The 22,732-nt window shown below is 43.9% G+C and overlaps 1 protein-coding gene across 2 annotated transcripts; it reads right to left on the bottom strand.

Moving 5' to 3' along the window:
- Window positions 1-7,591: 7,591 nt before the first annotated feature.
- LOC308079834 (transmembrane protein 243-like) lies at window positions 7,592-22,466 on the bottom strand. Of its 2 annotated transcripts, XM_080421444.1 has the most exons (6): window positions 22,337-22,466; window positions 19,485-19,655; window positions 14,382-14,432; window positions 10,462-10,566; window positions 7,840-7,984; window positions 7,592-7,792 (listed from the first exon to the last, which is right to left on the bottom strand). In XM_080421444.1, the coding sequence occupies exons 2-5, from the start codon at window positions 19,560-19,562 to the stop codon at window positions 7,865-7,867; spliced, it is 354 nt and encodes a 117-aa protein (XP_080277570.1). In that variant the 5' UTR covers window positions 19,563-19,655; window positions 22,337-22,466; the 3' UTR covers window positions 7,592-7,792; window positions 7,840-7,864. The 2 variants fall into 2 exon arrangements, with proteins under 2 accessions (XP_080277570.1, XP_080277569.1); XM_080421443.1 differs by having other exon boundaries at window positions 7,592-7,984.
- Window positions 22,467-22,732: the final 266 nt, after the last annotated feature.

Genomic DNA, 22,732 nt, shown 5'->3' with positions numbered 1-22,732 from the left:
AAATTTACTTGAGTAAAAGTAGAAGAGTATTGGCATCAAAATGTACTTAAAGTACCAAAAGTAAAAGTACTGAAATGTTTGAAAATAGCAGATCTACACTTGTAGATCTGCTATTTTCAAACAGCCTCGGTATAAAATAGGGCTAAAGTGGTAAATGTATGTTTCATAATATCATAATTTATATCTGCAAAGTAACTAGTAACTAAAGTTGTCAAATAATTGTAGTGGAGTAAAAGTACAATATTTTCCTCAAAGATGTAGTGGAGTAAAAGTAAAAGTATTCAAAATTGGAAATGCTCCAGTAAAGTAAAAGCACCTCAAAATTGTACTTAAGTACAGTAGTTGAGTAAATGTACTTTAAAGAGCATCATAGATCTGAGAGGTCAGCTGCTACATGAATCCTGTTCCTCCGTCATGGACACAAAGAGACCTTGTGATTAAAAGTCAGTGTTTGTGGTTTCCAGTTGATGTTGTTGTGAAGACGATCGCTGATTTTTAATGTAGGACTGGGGTAAATATTAGAGGTGTAACGATATAGTAACTGCATCGAAAAATCGTTTTGAATTTTCAACGATCTACTCTATCGATATGCAAACAGCTAAATATCGTATCGTGTGACTTTGTATCGAATCGAATCGTTTTGCAATGCAAATAATCAATATATTATGATATTTGATATTCATTTTATCAGACCCTCCCTATACAAACCCATTGTAACTTCAAACTACATTTTAACCATGTTAGATTCATCAAAAACACCCGTCCTTGGTTCTGGTGACTCACCCTGCCCCCCTAATACGCGAGGGGGCCGTGTTTTTTCAATTACTTTTTTCATTAATTTTAAATATATTTTTTTGAAAATTGAAAATGGAAAAAATAAAATACAATAAAAACGTCTGATAAAATTAATATCAAATATATAAATACTGAATCGAGCAACTTAAAAACTGTCTGGAGGGTTCACAAAAGCCTGAGTAGATGATAAAATGACCAAACGTTTTTTTGAAAGTGAAATATCCCTTTAAGTACATTTTGATACCAATAAATTTAGAATTCCAGACGTTTACTTGTAACAGAGTACTTCCACATCGCAGTATTGATACTTTTACTTAAGTAAAACATTTAAGTACTTTTTCCACCACTGTTTGAGAACCAACTAGCCGTAACATTCTGTTGCTTTAGAGAGTCGTTATAAAAACATAATCCTCTCTCCAACAATCACCAGTTTGTCGTCTACAGGAATCAAAAATGTTTTAATAATTCATATACAATCTACAAGCTCGCAGCGCGGCACTTCATGCTGTGCTGAGAGCTTGCGGATCTGCTATTTTTGAACATTTTTGAAAAATCTTGAAAGTGTTGAATCATTAATTTAGAAAATAGCATTAAAGGGGTAGTTCACCCCAAAATGACTTTTTTTCTATGGATCAGTCCCCATGAAGACTTCATGGATATATTCTTTTCTGTTTTTTTTTTTCTTGCTTTCCTAAGCCAATAATTTGATTGCATTTTTTGGGTGAACTATCCCTTTAATGGGTTAAGGAAGGAGGGAAACAAGCACATTCCATTCTTCCATGTGATCCTGTATTCAGTGAAATCATCCCAACAACTCGTTCTCTTTAAAACACTTCATTAGAAGATTCTTCTGTCATCATTCCAGTCTGTCATCATCATCATCATCATCACATTTTATTTAAAAAAAAAACACTTTAAAACCCGTAACGTTGTTGTTCAGGGGAGTCCCTCAGGGCTCTGTGCGAAGATACACTGAATGCCTTCGCTGAAAACAGCCCATCGACAAAGCTCAAGCGACGCGTCGCGTAGGCTTGTCCATCTGCTGTTCTCCTGCCAACCCTCCCCCCCTATAGGGTTTCTAAGTGGTTTAATAGTGAAGAAGAGCTATGGCTATACTCAACACCTCAGTGCAGATCTACAAATGACACCACGAGTGTAAAGGTGTGAATCACAGACACATCAATATGATATATAGCCATCCGACACCTGTATGATCTGTGTGTGTGTGTGTGTGTGTGTGTGTGTGTGTGTGTGTGTGTGTGTGTGTGTGTGTGTGTGTGTGTGTGTGTGTGTGTGTGTGTGTGTGTGTGTGTGTGTGTGTGCGCGTGTGTGTGTGTGTAGGGAAAGTGGGGGGGCAGTGTCTGCATAGCATAGCGCCCTCTTCTGGCAGGACTAGAGGGCGGGTCCTGAGAACGACTGTGGTAAAGAGTACGACTGTTTAAGTGTGTGTGTGTGTGTGTGTGTGTGTGTGTGTGTGTGTGTGTGTGTGTGTGTGTGTGTGTGTGTGTGTGTGTGTGTGTGTGCACGAGAGTGTGTGTGTGCATGTGGCGTATTGCATCAAGAGCACCATTTTCAACCTCCAACCGTCTTCATATAATTGATCCTCAAACCCATTAAAACCAGGAAAGCATTCATGCCACTTTATATTTTTTTGGCGTTGGCTATTAAAAAATAGCAGATATACAAGCTCACGGCGGCAGCGCGGCACGAAACTAGTTTATCCATATTTTACACTAAACTATTCAACAGCAGATCTACAAGCTCGCTATGAGCTTGCAGGTGAAAATGTGTGCAAATATTTGAATATACTGTATATATATTTTTAAAGCGAACACTTTTAACTCAAATCTTTGCTTCTGGGGGTCCCTGGAACAAAATATTTTGAGATGGGGGTCCACGGCCAAATACATGTCATTTTGGGGGTCCTTCAGATGACACGTTTGAGAACAACTGATATGGATTTGACATTTTAAAAAAACTGTAGAATTTAGAAGACATTTGTAAAATCCCCCAGAAGCAAAGATTTGAGTTACAAATATATACATATACATATATTCAAAGCACAAATGTTCACGATTTAAAAAAAATAGCAGATCTACAAGCTCATAGCGCGGCACTCTATGCCGCGCTATGAGCTTGTAGATTTGCTATTTTTGAACAGCCGAGTCTGTGATTAGACAGAGGTCTGTTATTGAGCTCATCGGTCATTATTATCCAGTAATAACACACACCCCCGCTGAATTCAGCGATTGACCAATCAGAATCAAGCATTCAACCAAGCCGCGTAACAATGAGCATTAGTGAGGACCAGTTACATGAAGAATAAAAGGTTGAAAATGTGTAAAACGCGCTCCTTCAGTTTTATACTCCCGTTGCGGGAGAAAAAACAGCCGAGCTTGTAGATCGGCCGTTTTCAGCGAGCCGCGGTATAAATGTGACTTTTTTTATGGCTTCAGATGAAAGTGGCGTTCAGCTTTGGCCTGAACGTATATGGCTCGTCATAGTTCCAAACGTCTCAATGACTCGGCTCGTAAAAAAACCCGTTGATCTGGGCTCTTTGATTTGAGCGAGATAATCGTCACATGACATGAAAGAGCGATGACAGAGAATGTGAGGCGCGCGACGCGCGTGTTTTTTCAACGTGATTTAACGCCATAACTGTGGAGAAAGCGACACAGCAGTGGTTCTCAACCTGGTGGGTCGGGGACCCCCTCGAGGGGGGGGGGGGTCCCCCACATGACAGTGAAGTGACAAAAGGACCTTTAAGACCTTTTTAATACCTCAAAAGAAAGAAAGAAACGAAAAAAATACATTTTCTGCATCAAAAGTTATCAACAAACTATACTATTAAAAACTGGTGAAACATGGGCCAAATAGTCAAATAATATAAGAAAGATGCAAATATTGTGAAAATAGCAGATCTACAAGCTCACAACGACTCGCAACGCGAGTCGTTGTGAGCTTGTAGATCTGCTATTTTCACAACATTTATCAGTGGAACCGAGGCAAACAAAATGTAACGCCTCAACTCCAAGTGCTTGTCAGGGTGTGGGGGTTCCCCAGTTCAAATATGGTTATTTTGGGGGGTCCCCAGTTCAAATACAATAATTTTTTTTTGGGGGGGGGGGGGGGGGGGTTGAGAACCACTGCTTTACAGTACCAGAGATGAGGTCAGGAGGTCAGAACAGATCTCCAAGTCGGCCTCGGCTTCATCAAGTGCAGTTCTGATCAAAAGAGGGTTTTGATACGTTTAAGGTTTTGACACAGAAACAGTGTTAGAGGCAATGGTTGTATCCTGATTAACAACTGAACCACCTCTGTGTGTCTGTGTGTCTGTGTGTGTGTGTGTGTGTGTGTGTGTGTGTGTGTGTGTGTGTGTGTGTGTGTGTGTGTGTGTGTGAAATAAAACTACATTCTGACCCGTTGTGACACAACACACACGTCTGATTGACACTTTGTCACATGAGACCTTTTGGAAAAACAAACCCATCCAGAACATCTTTGTGTCATTTTAGGATTTCTTTGGCTATTACAAAAAAAATAGCAGATATACAAGCTCATACAGTAGCTCTATGAGCTTGTAGATCGTGACAAATCGTGAACATTCGTGCAAATGTTTGAATATATATTTTTAAAGCGAACATTTGTAACTCAAATGCTTTGCTTCTCTGGGATTTTACAAAATGTCTCCTAACAATACATTTTTTTTGTTGCTATAATATCAGTGGTGCTCAACCTTTTTCATGTCAAGGACCCTAAAAATTATATGTATTAAAGATTTTAATTAAAAACACATTTGCTTTAAAAAATATATTGAAAGATTTGCACACATTTTCAAAAAATAGCAGATCTATTGGCTAAAGTTCTCATCAGAATGGGGGATGCTAGGGTTCAAGTGGTTCATTGTAAAAAAAAAACATCCTATCACACAAAGATCTGATTTTGGCCCTGTGAGCCCCATGGTAGGACAATCACACTTCCAACTACAACACCCAGAATGCATCCTGTCTGGATAATATGTCAGCATGTAAACACATATCACCATGACAACCTGCTGTGGGGCCGGGCAACGTAATCCTTATTACATCAATGTTCCGTGATGCCAGACAGGATGGCAAGATGTCTGACATGTTGTGTATCGTTTTATATATGTTTAAAATAACAATTTAGCCGATACTGATACTGATATGTGTTTATTTAATTTTTGGCGTTATTATTTTCCCCTTTTGTGCCAGGGAAACAAATGACTCTTCATTATAAGAAACAGCTTGGCAGGCTGCAGAGAACCAACACACCAACACAGCCAGAGCTAAATTGATGCCCATCAACAACAGATGAATATCGACTACTGCCATCGGTTAAAGGAGTAGTTCACCCAAAAAAGGATTGATCAGTTACACACCCCATGAAGCATTGAATTAATGGAGATTATTTTTTTGTTTTTTTCGCGTTCCTAAGCCAATAATTAGATTTACGGCGGAAAGATGCTAATGTATCCGGTAGGAGACTCAAAGGAGTCTCTTTGAGTCTCCTACCGGAAATACACCCGCTCATCAAATTATTGGCTTAGGAATGCGTCAAAATCTCAAGGCTTCATGGGATGTGTGATTGATAGAAAATAACGATTTTTTTGACATCATGACATGGCAGGAACTCATTCTCTGTCAAAGACGTCTTTTGACGTTTGTAAATCAAAAGCCCCAGAGAGCGCCCAAAGACGTCTTTTGAGGCGTGTTGTGTTTTTTTGTTTTCTTTACACTAGACGGCGCTCTTCGCTAAGATATGAGCGACCATTTCAGACACAGATCCAGGGGGTCACGTGATCGCAAGATCTCCTCCACCGCTCACTTCCTTGTTATTCGATTTGGAAGGAAAACGCCCTTTTTCCCGCCTCCCAGGATTTCCTCTGCATTTTTTTACGAGACGTGCGCTATATTTAGACCCTACAGAAAAACGCCGGAAAAAATCCTTGATTATGCGATGAAATATATATAATTTTATGCGGTGAAATTGCGGTAAGTTGCGAAATATGCGGCAATATGTGAACATTGAAATATGCGAAAAGTTCAGAAAAATACAAAATAAAAAAAAGTTGTGAAATATGCGATGCATAACGCATATCATGTGACGCAGCCTTTTTGAAGAAGAAAAAAACATTACCCCCGCATAATTCTGCGCCATTTTGCTGATTATGCGGTAAATTATGCGATCGCATAATCGCATTTTTCTGGAGGGTCTATATATTCAACGGCCTATAACTAGCGACCGGGGGGATGGATCATACTGGAGATAAATATTCCCTGATTAGTTGAAAAAAAAGGTAAGAAAAACGAAAAATCGCTGGCAGTGGCTGATTTATTTATTTACTCTGGCAGTGAATGAGTTAATTGTCTTTAAAACCCATTTAAAGCATCAGGGTCACTTTAGATTATTTATTTTTTTGCGTTGGCTATTCAAAAAAATTGCAGACGTACAAGCTCACTGCCGCGCTGTGAGCTTGTACGTCTGCTATTTCTTTTTTTGGAACATCACAGGTCTTAATGGGTTAACTGCTTGGCTATTTCATACTTTGAAAAGTGGTTTATAAAATGTAGCTATTTGTTGGAAAATAAAAATAAACGATATCGTCACAATACGTCATCACTGTCCAAATCAAGGTTTAAAGGGATAGTTCACCCAAAACAAATTTTAGTTTCTATGGATCAGTCACCCCATGGAGACTTGAATTCATGGATATTTTTTTACATTTGTGTCTCATTCCTTTAAGACAATAATGTGATGACCGGCAGCGGTACCAATAGGAGACACAGAGTGTCAACTTTGTGTCTCCTACCGGAGACATTAGCGTCTTTCCGCTGGTCGTCACATGATTGTCTTAGGAATGAGACACAAAAACTAAAAAAAATATATCCATGAATTTAAGTCTCCATGGAGTGACTGATACATAGGGGGGAAAAGTCATTTTGGGGGTGAACTATTCCTTTAATTGAGTCCATCCTGCCCAGCCCTGACCCCATGTTGTCATGGTATCCATGACAACATGGTCCTCACATTCTACAACAGTACATTGTGTGTGTGTGTGTGTGTGTGTGTGTGTGTGTGTGTGTGTGTGTGTGTGTGTGTGTGTGTGTGTGTGTGTAACAAACAATGTAACCCAACTCCATTCTTCTTCGGGTCCCATCGGAACCTTCAAAGTCTCATGGGGCTCTGGTTCCCCCTGCTGGTGGAACGTGTGTCCCACGTGGTTGTTGTTGTTTTTTTTGGGGGGGGGGGGGGAAGGTTTTTGGTTCTTCGTCCTCAACGTGTTCAAAGTCAACCACGTACAACGTCCAGTCTGTCTCCATCTGGTCCCACTGGGGAAAGGTGTGTTCTTCAACACTGTGTGTGTGTGTGTGTGTGTGTGTGTGTGTGCCACTAAGTGTTTGTGTGTGTCTCTAAGTGTGTGTGTGTGTGTCTCTAAGTAATAAAGGAATAAACCACTGTTCCTTCTTTGGTCTGTGGGTCAAAGGTCTCTTCTCTCTGTGTCTCTGTGTCTCTCTCTCTACGTCGTTGGTTCTCAAAGATGGGGTCCAGGGACCCCCAGGGGTCCTTGGGGGGGAGGAGGGGGGGGGGGGGGGCTGGTGTTCCAAGGGGTCCCCAGCAAAATGTGTTAAAAGTGGCATCACAATAATTTCAACCACTTTAACCTTTTACACTTTGGGCTATTCAAAAAATAGCAGATCTACAAGCTCGTAACGCGGCACCGAGTGCCGCGCTACGAGCTTGTAGATCTGCTATTTTTTTTTTGAATCCTCGCACAATTTATTTTTTTTAAAACGTGAAAAGGTTTGAGAAACACTACATGACTCCATGGAGGAAGAGGGTGTGTCTCTCTCTCTCTCTCTCTCTCTACGTAGAGGTTGTGAGTCTCTCTCTCTCTCTCTCTCTCTACGTAGAGGTTGTGAGTCTCTCTCTCTCTCTCTCTCTACGTAGAGGTTGTGAGTGTCTCTCTCCCTCTCTCTCTCCACGTAGAGGTTGTGAGTGTCTCTCGCTCTCTCTCTCTACGTAGAGGTTGTGAGTGTCTCTCGCTCTACGTGACACCATGGAAGTAGAGGTTGGCACACAGACACAGCAGAACCACAGAGGCCAGCTTGTAGTAGATGAGATTCCTAAACTTTGGCTCCAAGTCACCCTGACGATACCAGAATATCTGTGGAGAGAGACAGAGAGAGAGAGAGAGAGAGAGAGAGAGAGAGAGAGAGAGAGAGAGAGAGAGAGAGGAGAGAGACAGAGACAGAGACAGAGACAGAGACAGAGAGAGAGACAGAGACAGAGACAGAGACAGAGACAGAGACAGAGACAGAGACAGAGAGAGAGAGAGAGAGAGAGAGACAGAGACAGAGACAGAGACAGAGAGAGAGACAGAGACAGAGAGAGAGACGGACAGACAGACAGACAGACAGACAGACAGACAGACAGACAGACAGACAGACAGACAGACAGACAGACAGACAGACAGACAGACAGACAGACAGACAGACAGACAGACAGACAGACAGACAGAGAGATGGAGAAACAGAGAGACAGACAGAGAGACAGAGAGAGAGAGGAGAGAGGGGGGAGACAGAGAGAGAGACAGAGACAAAAAGAGAGAGAGACAAAAAGAGAGAGAGACAGAGAGAGAAAAAACTGAAATACATTTTCTTATGACTTATATTATGTTATGTAGACTTGGGCGCTACAGTCTCCGTAAACTAGGATCACAGAAGCTGTAGCATCAGTAAAAACTATAGGATACCAGGTTCATTTGTTGACCTGGCATCCTATAGTCTTTACAGACTTTTTTTTGCTCTTCCTGAACACACCTGTGGATTATACCAGGGACAAATGACTTGGACTTTCCGTCATGGAGCTACTTGCGGATTATACCAGGGTCAGTCCACCTTAGGTGCATTATGCACCTTAATCCCATGTAGAACGCACTGACTTTTTGTCTTTTTATTGTGCTTTTTTGTCTTTCCCTAAGCACCTTAACGTCCATAAGTATATCATGCACAGTATACATACATTGCTGCTATGCTCAGGCACCTTAGTCATATTTTTTATCTCAGGTACTTTGTAAATATGTAGATAACTTGTTTGGCCTTGTTGTTCTCTTGTTTGATCTCCTTCCCACTTGCCCCCCCCACCCCCCTCTTCTTCTTCCTCCCCCTCTTCTTTCTATGGAAATAACTTTGCGATGGGAACGATGTACAAAAAATGAATTTCTACCACTTTTTTACCTTGTAAACCAGCTGTGATGTGACAATAAACCTGATTCTGATTCAGTAGGTTCTGTGATCCTAGTTTACTGTAGCGCCCAAGTCCTGTACTTAGGTGCCACCGGTTGCCGAGGGAGTTCTGACGTGAGCTCAAATAACTGATGTCCTGAACATCCGTGGAGTTCATAACAAACCATATTTATTATCAGTAGCTTTAGTCGTGCCAATCACTTTAGCGTACGATAAATAAATATGATGAATACAAGTCAAAACGCACACAGACCTCCAGCTCTCATGAGACACAGTCCAAAGCTGTTGCCACTGGCAACACCTGCACTTGATTACAGAGCCTGTTTAACACGTTGATTGCCAAGATCGCATTGATGCGTTCTTTCCAAAAAAACATTTTTAATTTTTTTTATTCCACAAGGGGCGCCCTAACACAGCTTTGGAATGATCGATCGTCACTCAGAGAAGTAGTATGTGACGTCATTGCAAAAAACTATTCATCCCAATGATGGGATTTTCAGAAAAACAGCTGTAACTCAGTTTATTCTTTTTGCATTGAAAACCACCCGTTTACAGCGGGCCGTAGCCCCAAAATGGCGGATGGAATGTTCCTCCTCCTCTGAATACACAGATCCCTCCGCCTACCCAAGGGGACTTTTTTTTTTTTTTTGTACACAATGTATCTTCCACAGCGTTTCAGCGATCGTGGATTTAAGGTAATTACGCTGGCATGGGGATAAAAAACGATGTTTAACACATTTACTGCCAAGATATTAAACATAGTTTTCTATCCCCGTGCCAGCGTAATGACCTTAAATCAACGATCGTTTTGAAACGCCGTGGAAGATACATTGTGAAAAAAAAAGACACAAAAAAGTGAGTAGGCGGAGGGATCTGTGAATCCACAGGGACAATAACGTTCCAACCGCAATCCGCCATTTTGGGGCTTTGGTCGCTGAAATCTAGTGGTTTTCAATGCAAAAAAAAAGAAACTAAGTTACAGATGTTTTTCTGAAAATCACATCCAGGAAGCGGATGACTTCCTGGTTTTTAGAAGGACGTCACATCAGATGCTTCTTCTCTGAGTGACGATCGATTTTTTTGGTCCATATCGTGCAGCCCTAGAGTATGTGTGTGTGTGAGTGTGAGTGTGTGTGTGTGTGTGTGTGTGTGTGTGTTACCAGCACTAGGGTGGACCCACAGGTCAACAGGATACACACTGTGTGTGTGTGTGTGTGTGTGTGTGTGTGTGTGTGTGTGTGTGTGTGTGTGTGTGTGTGTGTTACCAGCACTAAGGTGGACCCACAGGTCAACAGGATACACACTGTGTGTGTGTGTGTGTGTGTGTGTGTGTGTGTGTGTGTGTGTGTGTGTGTGTGTGTGTGTGTGTGTGTGTGTGTGTGTGTGTGTGTGTTACCAGCACTAGGGTGGACCCACAGGTCAACAGGATACACACAGAGAAGAACACATTGAGCGGTAGAGGAGGGATGGAGGGGAACACGAAGGAGCTGATCACCGTCACCTGTAGGGGGCGACAACACCAGGACGCTGAGCGTTTAGGATCCATTGATTTGATTGAACACTTTTATTATATATTATTATATTTATTATTCAGGAATGTAAAACAGCACAGAGGTACGGTCAGACATTAAAGGGAGAGTTCACCCCCAAAAAAACATTTTCCCCTATGGACTAGTCACCTCATGGAGACTTGAATTCATGGATATTGTTTAGTTTTTCTCTCATTCCTAAGACAATTCGGTTTTTAAGTCTGATGTCATTTTGTTGTCCGACGTCCCGTCCGGGTCCAAAAGGCACCAGCACCTCCACTCTTCATTGTAAACAAACATGTTGGAACCCGTAAATCTTTTTACAATAACCTCCTTTTTCAGAAATGAACCATTGAGGGTTGTAAAAGGGTCTTAATGCTAATATCATAGACAGTACAAAGTAGGCTATTTTTTTCCTTCACAGCACCAGGAGATATCATTTTTCAAAGATTTAGACTCCAATCCACTTCCTGGTTAACTTATGACTTCAAAAGCCTGTATCTCGGCTCCTGTGTACTTTTTTTTTTTACAATGTATTTTTAACTATTTTCAACTGGCTGCAACTATGGAACGGATTACCGAATGTTTTAAAAATTTTCCCCGCGATTGTACGAGACCTCTATGTGTGTAATGAGGTGATCACCGTGAGGACGGTGATCACTGAAAATATTTTGTGACTACTTGAAAAAGGTTCAAAAATGGTTAAAAATCCTGGCACTCAACGTATAGTATTTTAATAAACCTCTGGCACCCAATGTGTTAACATTATAATATTTATTTTTATATGTATTTATATATAAATATATATATATATATATATATATATAAACTGCTCAAAAAAAGTTCGGAAACGTAACTTCGGTCAATTATTTCTCCCCTTCAACAATACCAATTGGTATTGTGTTTTATATCATTATTATCGTTGATTAGTCACCTTAACAACGAGGTACAGCTTGTAAGGATCGTGCATTCGTGGAATGAGCAACACAGCTAAACGCGTGGGTAGCGCCTCCAAAAAAATTACCAGAATCACCCAATATGACAGGCACCTGAACATATGGTTCTGCAACTTTGTTGAGTTTGTGTTGATGCTCCAAGCAGCAACACTGCCCCCCCATGGAAAGATGCCACGTTGGTCCCTGGTGTGCCACAAAGCCTGGTGTGCGTTATTAAAGACCCGTGTGATCCGGTCTGGGCCACGCCTAATGAAGAAATAAATAATACGAATAATTCTCTTTCCGGATTTTGCCCATCCGGTTTTGCGGAGCCGCTTTGTTTTGGTTCCCTAATCCCTATTTAAATGGAATAGAATGTCCCCACTGGGATAATACAGACACTAAATAGTCTCCGGAAAGTGCACTCACATTTATATTTAAAAAATAAACTAAACTACGCTGCATCAAGGATTTTATTAGGACGGACCTATTTCAGGGTGAAGTCTTTCCGGATCTGCTCATCTGGCCGCCTGGTGACGTAGAGTTACTTTCGCTCCCGACCGGATCATAGACCCGAAAAGATATGCTGCCCAGGCTAGCACTTTAGTGGTTATTTTAGTGTCAGATGTGTTAAAACAGCGAGGGACACAGCACTGTGGCATAGTGGGAAAACACACACTTGGACCCGGAGGTTGTTCTGACGGTGTGGAACGTCACGGCTTAACAACACAACCATTTGATGACCGGCAGCGCTTCCGGTAGGAGACACAATAAAGAGTCTCCTTTGTTTCTCCGACCGGAAACAGATGCCTAAGCTACCGGTCCGCTCAAATTATTGTCTTTTAGGAATGAGACAAAAAATATATATATATGTTACAGTATGATTGGAGAACCAGTACGATTGAAGAAGGCTCGCTCGTTTTTACCACCCACCCAGCAATTCTGTAGAAGCAACACTAGAGGGAGCCACAAGCCAGGCTTGTGCACAAGCATATATTGCCGCGACCACACACACACGTGCGCGCGTGTGTGACCGGCTTCGAGTGCTATCAATGCATTGAATGGGGAAATAGGCGAGTTTATTAGACCTTTCAATGGGCGAAATAGGCTACTACCTACCCGCGATTTATCAGACCATTCATTCAGGAGCTACTGACCTACTTGGAGGCGGAGCAGTCCGCACAACAATATTTACGATTCTGTGCCTATCGGTACATAACTCAAACGGCGCTGAGTAGGCACAGGCGAACGTCACACCGTTCAGGACGGCAACTCGGTCGCCTTAGCTCCCTCTGTGGTCCTTCACGGGGTGACAGTTCGCCTGTGACTGCGCGCCTCCGTCAGGGTCCAAAACCAAAAGCGAAACCTAAACTGAACTATTAAGTCATGTCAGTTGGTAGGTTAGTATGTCTTGATAACACCCAATGAATGGTCTGATAAATCGTGGGTAGGTAAGTAGGTCGCCTATTTCGCCCATTCAAAGGTCTAATAAACTCGCCTATTTCCCCATTCAATGCAGATAGCATTCGAATCAGGTGGACTGTTAAGATACTTTTATTGTGTTCTGCTGGCTTTTGTTTTAGTTTCTCCCTGACACACACACACACACACACACACACACACACACACACACACACACACACACACACACACACACACACACACACACACACACACACACACACACACACACACACACACACACACACACACACACACACACACACACACACGGAGGAGGAGAAGGAGAAGGAGGAGGAGCTCCTCCTCCTCGCGAGCCTCGCTAATAAACCCTGTCTCGAAAAGCCCCGCATCGCCCCGAAGCCCCGTGCCTAAAAACGAGCGCTCTGTCTTCAATCGTACTGGTTCTCCAAACGTACTGTGACATATATATATATCCATGAATTCACGCTAAAAAGGATAACACAAAAAAAAAAAAATCCTGGGGACTTGTTTCCATTGTGGTTCTATCTATTCAATTCATCAACTTAGCATAACATTTTTTACACAATAATTAATGTCATCAACAAATACAAAACACATGTGATGTACATGATGTTGGCTATTCAAAAATAGCAGATCTACAAGCTCATAGCGCGGCACCGCGCTATGAGCTTGTAGATCTGCTATTTTTGAAAAATCGTGAAAATGTGTGCAAATCTTTGAATATATCTATATATTTTTAGAGCAAACATTTTTAACTGAAATCTTTCATTCATTCTTCTGTAATGTATTCTACAGCAACGCTTCACAGACGTTTAGGGAAAAATGTTGACGTCTCCCCGAGACCCAAACTAAGTGAAAATAGACGATCTAAAAATCTCACAAAAACGTCACAATGAGACACGTTGTGAACTTGTACATCTGCTATTTTGTCTTCTGGGTCTCTGGAGCAAAAACATTTTAATTGTATTGTCTTATTCATGGGATTCCTTTGATTTTATTAATTTATTTTGAAGAATGTTTTTTTACCCTCTGAATTTTTCATTGTGAAAATATTTTGAAATATATATTTTTTCTTTTGTAGGAAACGGGAAAAAATGGCCAAAATGGTGAGTTCTTGTGGGCGATGGCTGGAGGGATGACGGATGGAGGGATGACGGATGGAGGGATGACGGATGGAGGGATGACGGATGGAGGGATGATGAGGCTCGAGACTATATGGAGGATCTCACAGCGTTTAAAGAGCAGAAGTGAGAACAAATACAGTCCCTGGTATCTCTACCTCAATCTGAGAACACTCTATATATAAATAAATATATATATATATATATAGACACTGTGGTCTGTCTATGCTGTAGCAGAGCTCACAGGTGCAGATGTTTTTCCAGATGTTTTGGTTGATTACTCACCAGAACGACCAGAGACGTGAATCCCCCCACGGCCAGGTTGATGATCCGGTCCTGATCACAGCAGAAGTGAGAGAAGAGGGGGGGGAGGAGAGAGAGAGAGAGAGAGAGAGAGAGAGAGAGAGAGAGTGAGTGGGGGAAGAGAAGATAAGTTAAATCAGACACAAACATGAACGATTATCTTTCTCGCAATAACGTCTAGACCAGTGGTTCTCAACCAGTGGTCCTTGGGGGGGGGGGGGGGGGGGGACCAGGGGGCGTCACAATCATTTCAACCACTTAGCTTTGGGCTATTCAAAAATAGCAGATATACAAGCTCATGTATATCTGCTATTTTTGAAAAATCTTGAAAACGTGTGCAAATCTTTGAATACATATCTTTCGAACATTTTTTATGCAAGTCTTTGCCTCTGGGGGTCCCTGGCACAAAACATTTTCAGATGGGGGTCCGCGGCCAAAATGTATATCATTTTAGGGGTCCTTGGCATGAAAAGGGTTGAAAACCACTGGTCTAGACCAGGGGTTCCCAAAGTTGGGGTCGCGACCCCACTTGGGATTGCGGGAGACTGACGGTGGGGTCGCGAAATAATTTTGGGTCGTATCAAAAAAAAAAAAAAACGTTTAAAAAAAAAATATTATTTTAATTTTAAATTCAACAGAATGGATGAAATACAACCTAAAATGATTACAAATAGTACGTTTTACCATTTTAATACGTTTTCAAATGCGCACAGAACGTGCAAGTTTATGTGCATAAATATACCTCCAGGTTTAGGTGGGGTCGCGAGTCAATGGCCGCCTTATTTTGGGGTCGCGGGCTGAAAAGTTTGGGAACCCATGGTCTAGACCTGAGGCACGGTGAACCCATGGTCTAGACCTGAGGCATGGTGAACCCATGGTCTAGACCTGAGGCATGGTGAACCCATGGTCTAGACCTGAGGCACGGTGAACCCATGGTCTAGACCTGAGGCACGGTGAACCCATGGTCTAGACCTGAGGCACGGTGAACCCATGGTCTAGACCTGAGGCCCATGGTCTAGACCTGAGGCACGGTGAACCCATGGTCTAGACCTGAGGCACGGTGAACCCATGGTCTAGACCTGAGGCCCATGGTCTAGACCTGAGGCACGGTGAACCCATGGTCTAGACCTTAGGCATGGTGAACCCATGGTCTAGACCTGAGGCATGGTGAACCCATGGTCTAAACCTGAGGCACGGTGAACCCATGGTCTAGACCTGAGGCACGGTGAACCCATGGTCTAGACCTGAGGCACGGTGAACCCATGGTCTAGACCTGAGGCACGGTGAACCCATGGTCTAAACCTGAGGCATGGTGAACCCATGGTCTAAACCTGAGGCACGGTGAACCCATGGTCTAAACCTGAGGCATGGTGAACCCATGGTCTAAACCTGAGGCACGGTGAACCCATGGTCTAAACCTGAGGCACGGTGAACCCATGGTCTAAACCTGAGGCATGGTGAACCCATGGTCTAGACCTGAGGCATGGTGAACCCATGGTCTAGACCTGAGGCATGGTGAACCCATGGTCTAGACCTGAGGCATGGTGAACCCATGGTCTCTAGACCTGAGGCACGGTGAACCCATGGTCTAGACCTGAGGCATGGTGAACCCATGGTCTAAACCTGAGGCACGGTGAACCCATGGTCTAAACCTGAGGCATGGTGAACCCATGGTCTAGACCTGAGGCATGGTGAACCCATGGTCTAGACCTGAGGCATGGTGAACCCATGGTCTAGACCTGAGGCATGGTGAACCCATGGTCTAGACCTGAGGCATGGTGAACCCATGGTCTAGACCTGAGGCATGGTGAACCCATGGTCTAGACCTGAGGCATGGTGAACCCATGGTCTAAACCTGAGGCACGGTGAACCCATGGTCTAGACCTGAGGCATGGTGAACCCATGGTCTAGACCTGAGGCATGGTGAACCCATGGTCTAGACCTGAGGCATGGTGAACCCATGGTCTAAACCTGAGGCATGGTGAACCCATGGTCTAGACCTGAGGCACGGTGAACCCATGGTCTAGACCTGAGGCATGGTGAACCCATGGTCTAGACCTGAGGCACGGTGAACCCATGGTCTAAACCTGAGGCATGGTGAACCCATGGTCTAGACCTGAGGCATGGTGAACCCATGGTCTAGACCTGAGGCATGGTGAACCCATGGTCTAGACCTGAGGCACGGTGAACCCATGGTCTCTAGACCTGAGGCACGGTGAACCCATGGTCTAAACCTGAGGCATGGTGAACCCATGGTCTAGACCTGAGGCATGGTGAACCCATGGTCTAGACCTGAGGCATGGTGAACCCATGGTCTAGACCTGAGGCACGGTGAACCCATGGTCTAGACCTGAGGCACGGTGAACCCATGGTCTAGACCTGAGGCACGGTGAACCCATGGTCTAGACCTGAGGCACGGTGAACCCATGGTCTAGACCTGAGGCCCATGGTCTAGACCTGAGGCACGGTGAACCCATGGTCTAGACCTGAGGCACGGTGAACCCATGGTCTAGACCTGAGGCACGGTGAACCCATGGTCTAGACCTGAGGCCCATGGTCTAGACCTGAGGCATGGTGAACCCATGGTCTAGACCTGAGGCACGGTGAACCCATGGTCTAGACCTGAGGCACGGTGAACCCATGGTCTAGACCTTAGGCATGGTGAACCCATGGTCTAGACCTGAGGCATGGTGAACCCATGGTCTAAACCTGAGGCACGGTGAACCCATGGTCTAAACCTGAGGCATGGTGAACCCATGGTCTAAACCTGAGGCACGGTGAACCCATGGTCTAAACCTGAGGCACGGTGAACCCATGGTCTAGACCTGAGGCACGGTGAACCCATGGTCTAGACCTTAGGCATGGTGAACCCATGGTCTAGACCTGAGGCACGGTGAACCCATGGTCTAGACCTGAGGCACGGTGAACCCATGGTCTAAACCTGAGGCATGGTGAACCCATGGTCTAGACCTGAGGCACGGTGAACCCATGGTCTAAACCTGAGGCATGGTGAACCCATGGTCTAGACCTGAGGCATGGTGAACCCATGGTCTAGACCTGAGGCATGGTGAACCCATGGTCTAGACCTTAGGCACGGTGAACCCATGGTCTAGACCTGAGGCACGGTGAACCCATGGTCTAGACCTGAGGCACGGTGAACCCATGGTCTAGACCTGAGGCATGGTGAACCCATGGTCTAGACCTTAGGCACGGTGAACCCATGGTCTAGACCTGAGGCATGGTGAACCCATGGTCTAGACCTGAGGCACGGTGAACCCATGGTCTAGACCTGAGGCACGGTGAACCCATGGTCTAGACCTGAGGCATGGTGAACCCATGGTCTAGACCTGAGGCATGGTGAACCCATGGTCTAGACCTGAGGCACGGTGAACCCATGGTCTAGACCTGAGGCATGGTGAACCCATGGTCTAGACCTGAGGCACGGTGAACCCATGGTCTAAACCTGAGGCACGGTGCCAACACTGGCACAGGGGAGGGTGAGCACTTTGAGCTTTGTTTCAAATGTAAAGTGAAATATAAATAAAATGCATTATTATTATTATTATTATTACAGGATAATCCTATGAGACTATCTTGAACCTCAACATGCAGAGGAGGAGAAGATGTAAACAACAACCGAGCCGGACTTGGACTCGTGGTGGAAACGTTGTGAGAACAGACGGTTCTACAACGACTGAAAAGTGGATCAAACTCATGAGCCTGACGATGGACCAACGTCAGCACAAAGTCACATGACACAAAGTCACATGACAGCCCATATTCAGCATCGCCCCGCCCCATAGACAATGGTGTAAAGTAACTAAGTACATTTACTTAAGTACTGTACTTAAGTACAATTTTGAGGTATTTGTACTTTACTTGAGTATTTCCAATACTTTTACTTCTACTCCACTACATCTCAGAGGCAAACATTGTACTTTTACTCCACTACAATTATTTGAAAACTTTAGTTACTAGTTACTTTTCAGATATAAATGATTACATTATAAAACATACATTAACCACTTTAGCCCTATTTTATACCTAGGCTATTTGAAAATAGCAGATCTACAAGCTCACAACGCGTCGCGATGCGACGCGTTGTGAGCTTGTAGATCGGCTATTTTCAAATATTTAGTACTTTTACTTTTGGTACTTCAAGTACATTTTGATGCCAATACTTTTGTACTTTTACTCAAGTACATTTTTAATTCTGGACTTTTACTTGTAACAGAGTATTTTTATATTGCAGTATTGGTAATTTTACTTAAGTAAAGAATTTGAGTACTTTTTCCACCACTGCCCATAGACAAGAGTCCCTTCTTTCTCTTGCTTTGGCCGTTCCTTCCACAGCACACACGCACGCACACACACACACACACACACACACACACACACACACACACACACACACACACACACACACACACACACACACACACACACACACACACACACACACACACACACACACACACACACACACACACACACACACACACACACACACACACACACACACGTGAGCTTGTAGATCTGCTATTTAAAAATGTTGCCTCTTTCTTACACTATATCACAATGTGGCCAACCTGTCTGACCAGTTTTTATAGTGTAGTTTGTTGGTTACTTTTGATGCAGTAATGCCCTTTCTTTTTTTTTTGGTATTAAAAAGGTCTTAAAAGTCTTTAAACTGGGGGGGGGCATGGTGGCGGCACGGGGGTGGCGGCACAAGAAGGTCAGTTGGCTCTCATGCCTGAAGGAAGCATGAGCTCGGCCCTGGCCTCCCTACTGTGGGGGACTGGTGTAGCGCTGGTGTAGTGCTGGTGTAGGGCTGGTGTAGGGCTGGTGTAGCGCCCAGGATCACTTAGGAAATTGGCACCGGGTGAAAAATAATGGGTTACAAAAATCGCGGGATAAAAAAAATGTAATAAAAAAAAAGTCTTTAAACTGTCAACATCTCACTGTCATATGAGCACCCCCCCCCACTCCCCCATGGGGGTCCTGAACCACAGGTTGAGAACCACTGCAATACAGTACGTGCTCACTGCCCCCCCCCCCCCCACACACATCACATTATGTACTGACCCGGGCCGAGGTCTCTCCAAACAGAGGCCTGTTGTCCAGGCCGCTGGTCCCATAGGTTCTGGTGGTGAAGTCGTCCATGACACACAGACACTCTCTCTCCTCTCAACAGCTCCGCCTCATGGACAGGTGGAGTAAGTGCGTCATGCTAGCTCCGCCTCCACATCCTCCTCCCTGACCGAGAGAGAGAGAGAGAGAGAGAGAGAGAGAGACAGAGAGAGAGAGAGAGAGAGAGAGAGAGAGAGACAGAGAGACAGAGAGACAGAGAGACAGAGAGAGAGAGAGAGAGAGAGAGAGGAGAGAGAGAGAGAGAGAGAGAGAGAGAGAGAGACAGAGAGACAGAGAGAGAGAGAGACAGAGAGACAGAGAGACAGAGAGAGAGAGAGAGACAGAGAGACAGAGAGACAGAGAGACAGAGAGACAGAGAGACAGAGAGAGAGAGAGAGAGAGAGAGAGAGAGAGAGAGAGACAGAGAGAGAGAGAGACAGAGAGACAGAGAGAGAGAGAGAGAGAGGGAAGAGAAGATGCGTTAAAACATATACATACATACATATGTGTGTGTGTGTGTGTGTGTGTGTGTGTGTGTGTGTGTGTGTGTGTGTGTGTGTGTGTGTGTGTGTGTGTGTGTGTGTGTGTGTGTGTGTGTGTGTGTGTGTGTGTGTGTGTGTGTCTGTGTGTCTGTGTGTGTGTGTGTGTGTGTGTGTGTGTGTGTCTGTGTGTGTGTGTGTGTGTGTGTGTGTGTGTGTGTGTGTGTGTGTGTGTGTGTGTGTGTGTCAGGCTATAATTGTATTGCTGCTACAAAATATTTACTCTCATGTACACAATATGTAATAAAAAAACCTTGAACATTACAAAATATCTTTGGCCTACAATAACCGTGGGTCAGTGCTGACTGGAGGAGTCTGATTTCACCTTACCAGAGTCAAACTTCTTTGTACTAAAATACCCAATATACTTCTAAAAACACAACATCCAAACATTTATGACAGCACGACACTCACTCAACAAATAACGTTAAAAAGACAAAAAGGAAAGAGAGTGAGAGAGAGTGTCTTTGTTTGAAACTTCAGTCCTTTTTTAGAAAAATACTTTAACTAAAAAAAAAGAAAAATACTTTTTAACTCAATAAAAGGATTTGTAAAAAGAAAAGAAAAAATTAGGCCACGATACAACTGTCTTAGTGTGAAACTTGAGCTTGTTTTGCTGAACACAGAGTTTGTATCCTGGCTGAGAATGATGACAAGCTCACACAGAGCTCCCAGTTACACACGGAGCTCCCAGTTACACACAGAGCTCCCAGTTACACACGGAGCTCCCAGTTACACACAGAGCTCCCAGTTACACACAGAGCTCCCAGTTACACACGGAGCTCCCAGTTACACACGGAGCTCCCAGTTACACACAGAGCTCCAAGTTACACACAGAGCTCCCAGTTACACACAGAGCTCCCAGTTACACACGGAGCTCCCAGTTACACACGGAGCTCCCAGTTACACACAGAGCTCCAAGTTACACACGGAGCTCCCAGTTACACACGGAGCTCCCAGTTACACACAGAGCTCCAAGTTACACACGGAGCTCCCAGTTACACACGGAGCTCCCAGTTACACACGGAGCTCCCAGTTACACACAGAGCTCCAAGTTACACACGGAGCTCCCAGTTACACACAGAGCTCCAAGTTACACACGGAGCTCCCAGTTACACACAGAGCTCCAAGTTACACACAGAGCTCCAAGTTACACACGGAGCTCCCAGTTACACACAGAGCTCCCAGTTAAACACAGAGCTCCAAGTTACACACGGAGCTCCCAGTTACACACGGAGCTCCCAGTTACACACAGAGCTCCCAGTTACACACGGAGCTCCCAGTTACACACGGAGCTCCCAGTTACACACAGAGCTCCCAGTTACACACAGAGCTCCCAGTTACACACGGAGCTCCCAGTTACACACAGAGCTCCCAGTTACACACAGAGCTCCCAGTTACACACGGAGCTCCCAGTTACACACAGAGCTCCCAGTTACACACAGAGCTCCCAGTTACACACGGAGCTCCCAGTTACACACAGAGCTCCCAGTTACACACAGAGCTCCCAGTTACACACAGACGGATACCAAAACACTCGCCCCAAAACACAGACCAGGGGGTCCCCAGCTAAATTAGTTATAGCATAGTGTCAGATCTTAACCACTTAGCAGTGGTGTAAAGTAACTAAGTATATTTACTCAAGTACTGTACTTAAGTACAATTTTGAGGTACTTTTACTTTACTGGAGTATTTTCAATTGTCTATACTTTTACTTCTACTCCACTACATCTCAGAGGCAAATATTGTACTTTTACTCCACTACAATTATTTGAAAACTTTAGTTACTAGTTACTTTGCAGATATAAATTATTATATTATAAAACATACATTAACCACTCTAGAACTATTTTATACCTATGCTATTTGAAAATAGCCGATCTACAAGTTCACAACGCGTCGCACCGCGACGCGTTGTGAGCTTGTAGATCTGCTATTTTCAAATATTTAGTACTTTTACTTTTGATACTTTAAGTACATTTTGATGCCAATACTTTTGTACTTTTACTCAAGTAAATTTTGAATTCTGGACTTTTACTTGTAACAGAGTATTTTTTTATTGCAGTATTGGTACTTTTACTTAAGTAAAGAATTTGAGTACTTTTTCCACCACTGCCACTTAGCTTTGGCTATTCTAAAATAGCAGATCTACAAGCTCATAGTGTGGCACTCGATCTGCTATTATTGAAAAATCTTGAAAATGTGTGCAAATCTTTAAATATATATATATATATTTTTTTAAGCGAATATCTCCGGGATCTCCCTGACCTCCAGGCTCTCCCTGACCTCCAGGATCAGGATCTCAGCACCAAAGGTTCTCACTGGGAACGACCTCACACTGCTGGGGGCATGATGGGCCACTAGGGGGCGCCTCTGCTGCTGCTGGTTCCCTCACCTGCAGAGAGAGAGAGAGAGAGAGAGAGGAAACGTTCTGTCATGTATTCCATATTAGAGTTCTCAAAGGGGCCTGAAAATGAAGGCCTGGCCCTAACTGGGCCCTACTGGGCCAGCCCGGCCTGAACTATTACCATACTTTAAGGCCCGAAAACCCGAAAAGGTGTCACTGTGTGCTTAATGTCCTCAAAGTCACTCATCCAACAAGCTTTGAACTGAGCTGTTCCACTATCGCTGATTTTCGATTGAGTTTTGGCCATTGACGCCCGT

The sequence above is a fragment of the Gymnoscopelus braueri genome (genome assembly GCF_963280865.1).
Source record: "Gymnoscopelus braueri genome assembly, chromosome: 23".
NCBI classification, from domain to species: domain Eukaryota; kingdom Metazoa; phylum Chordata; class Actinopteri; order Myctophiformes; family Myctophidae; genus Gymnoscopelus; species Gymnoscopelus braueri.
This window is presented reverse-complemented; position numbering and strand designations above follow the sequence as displayed.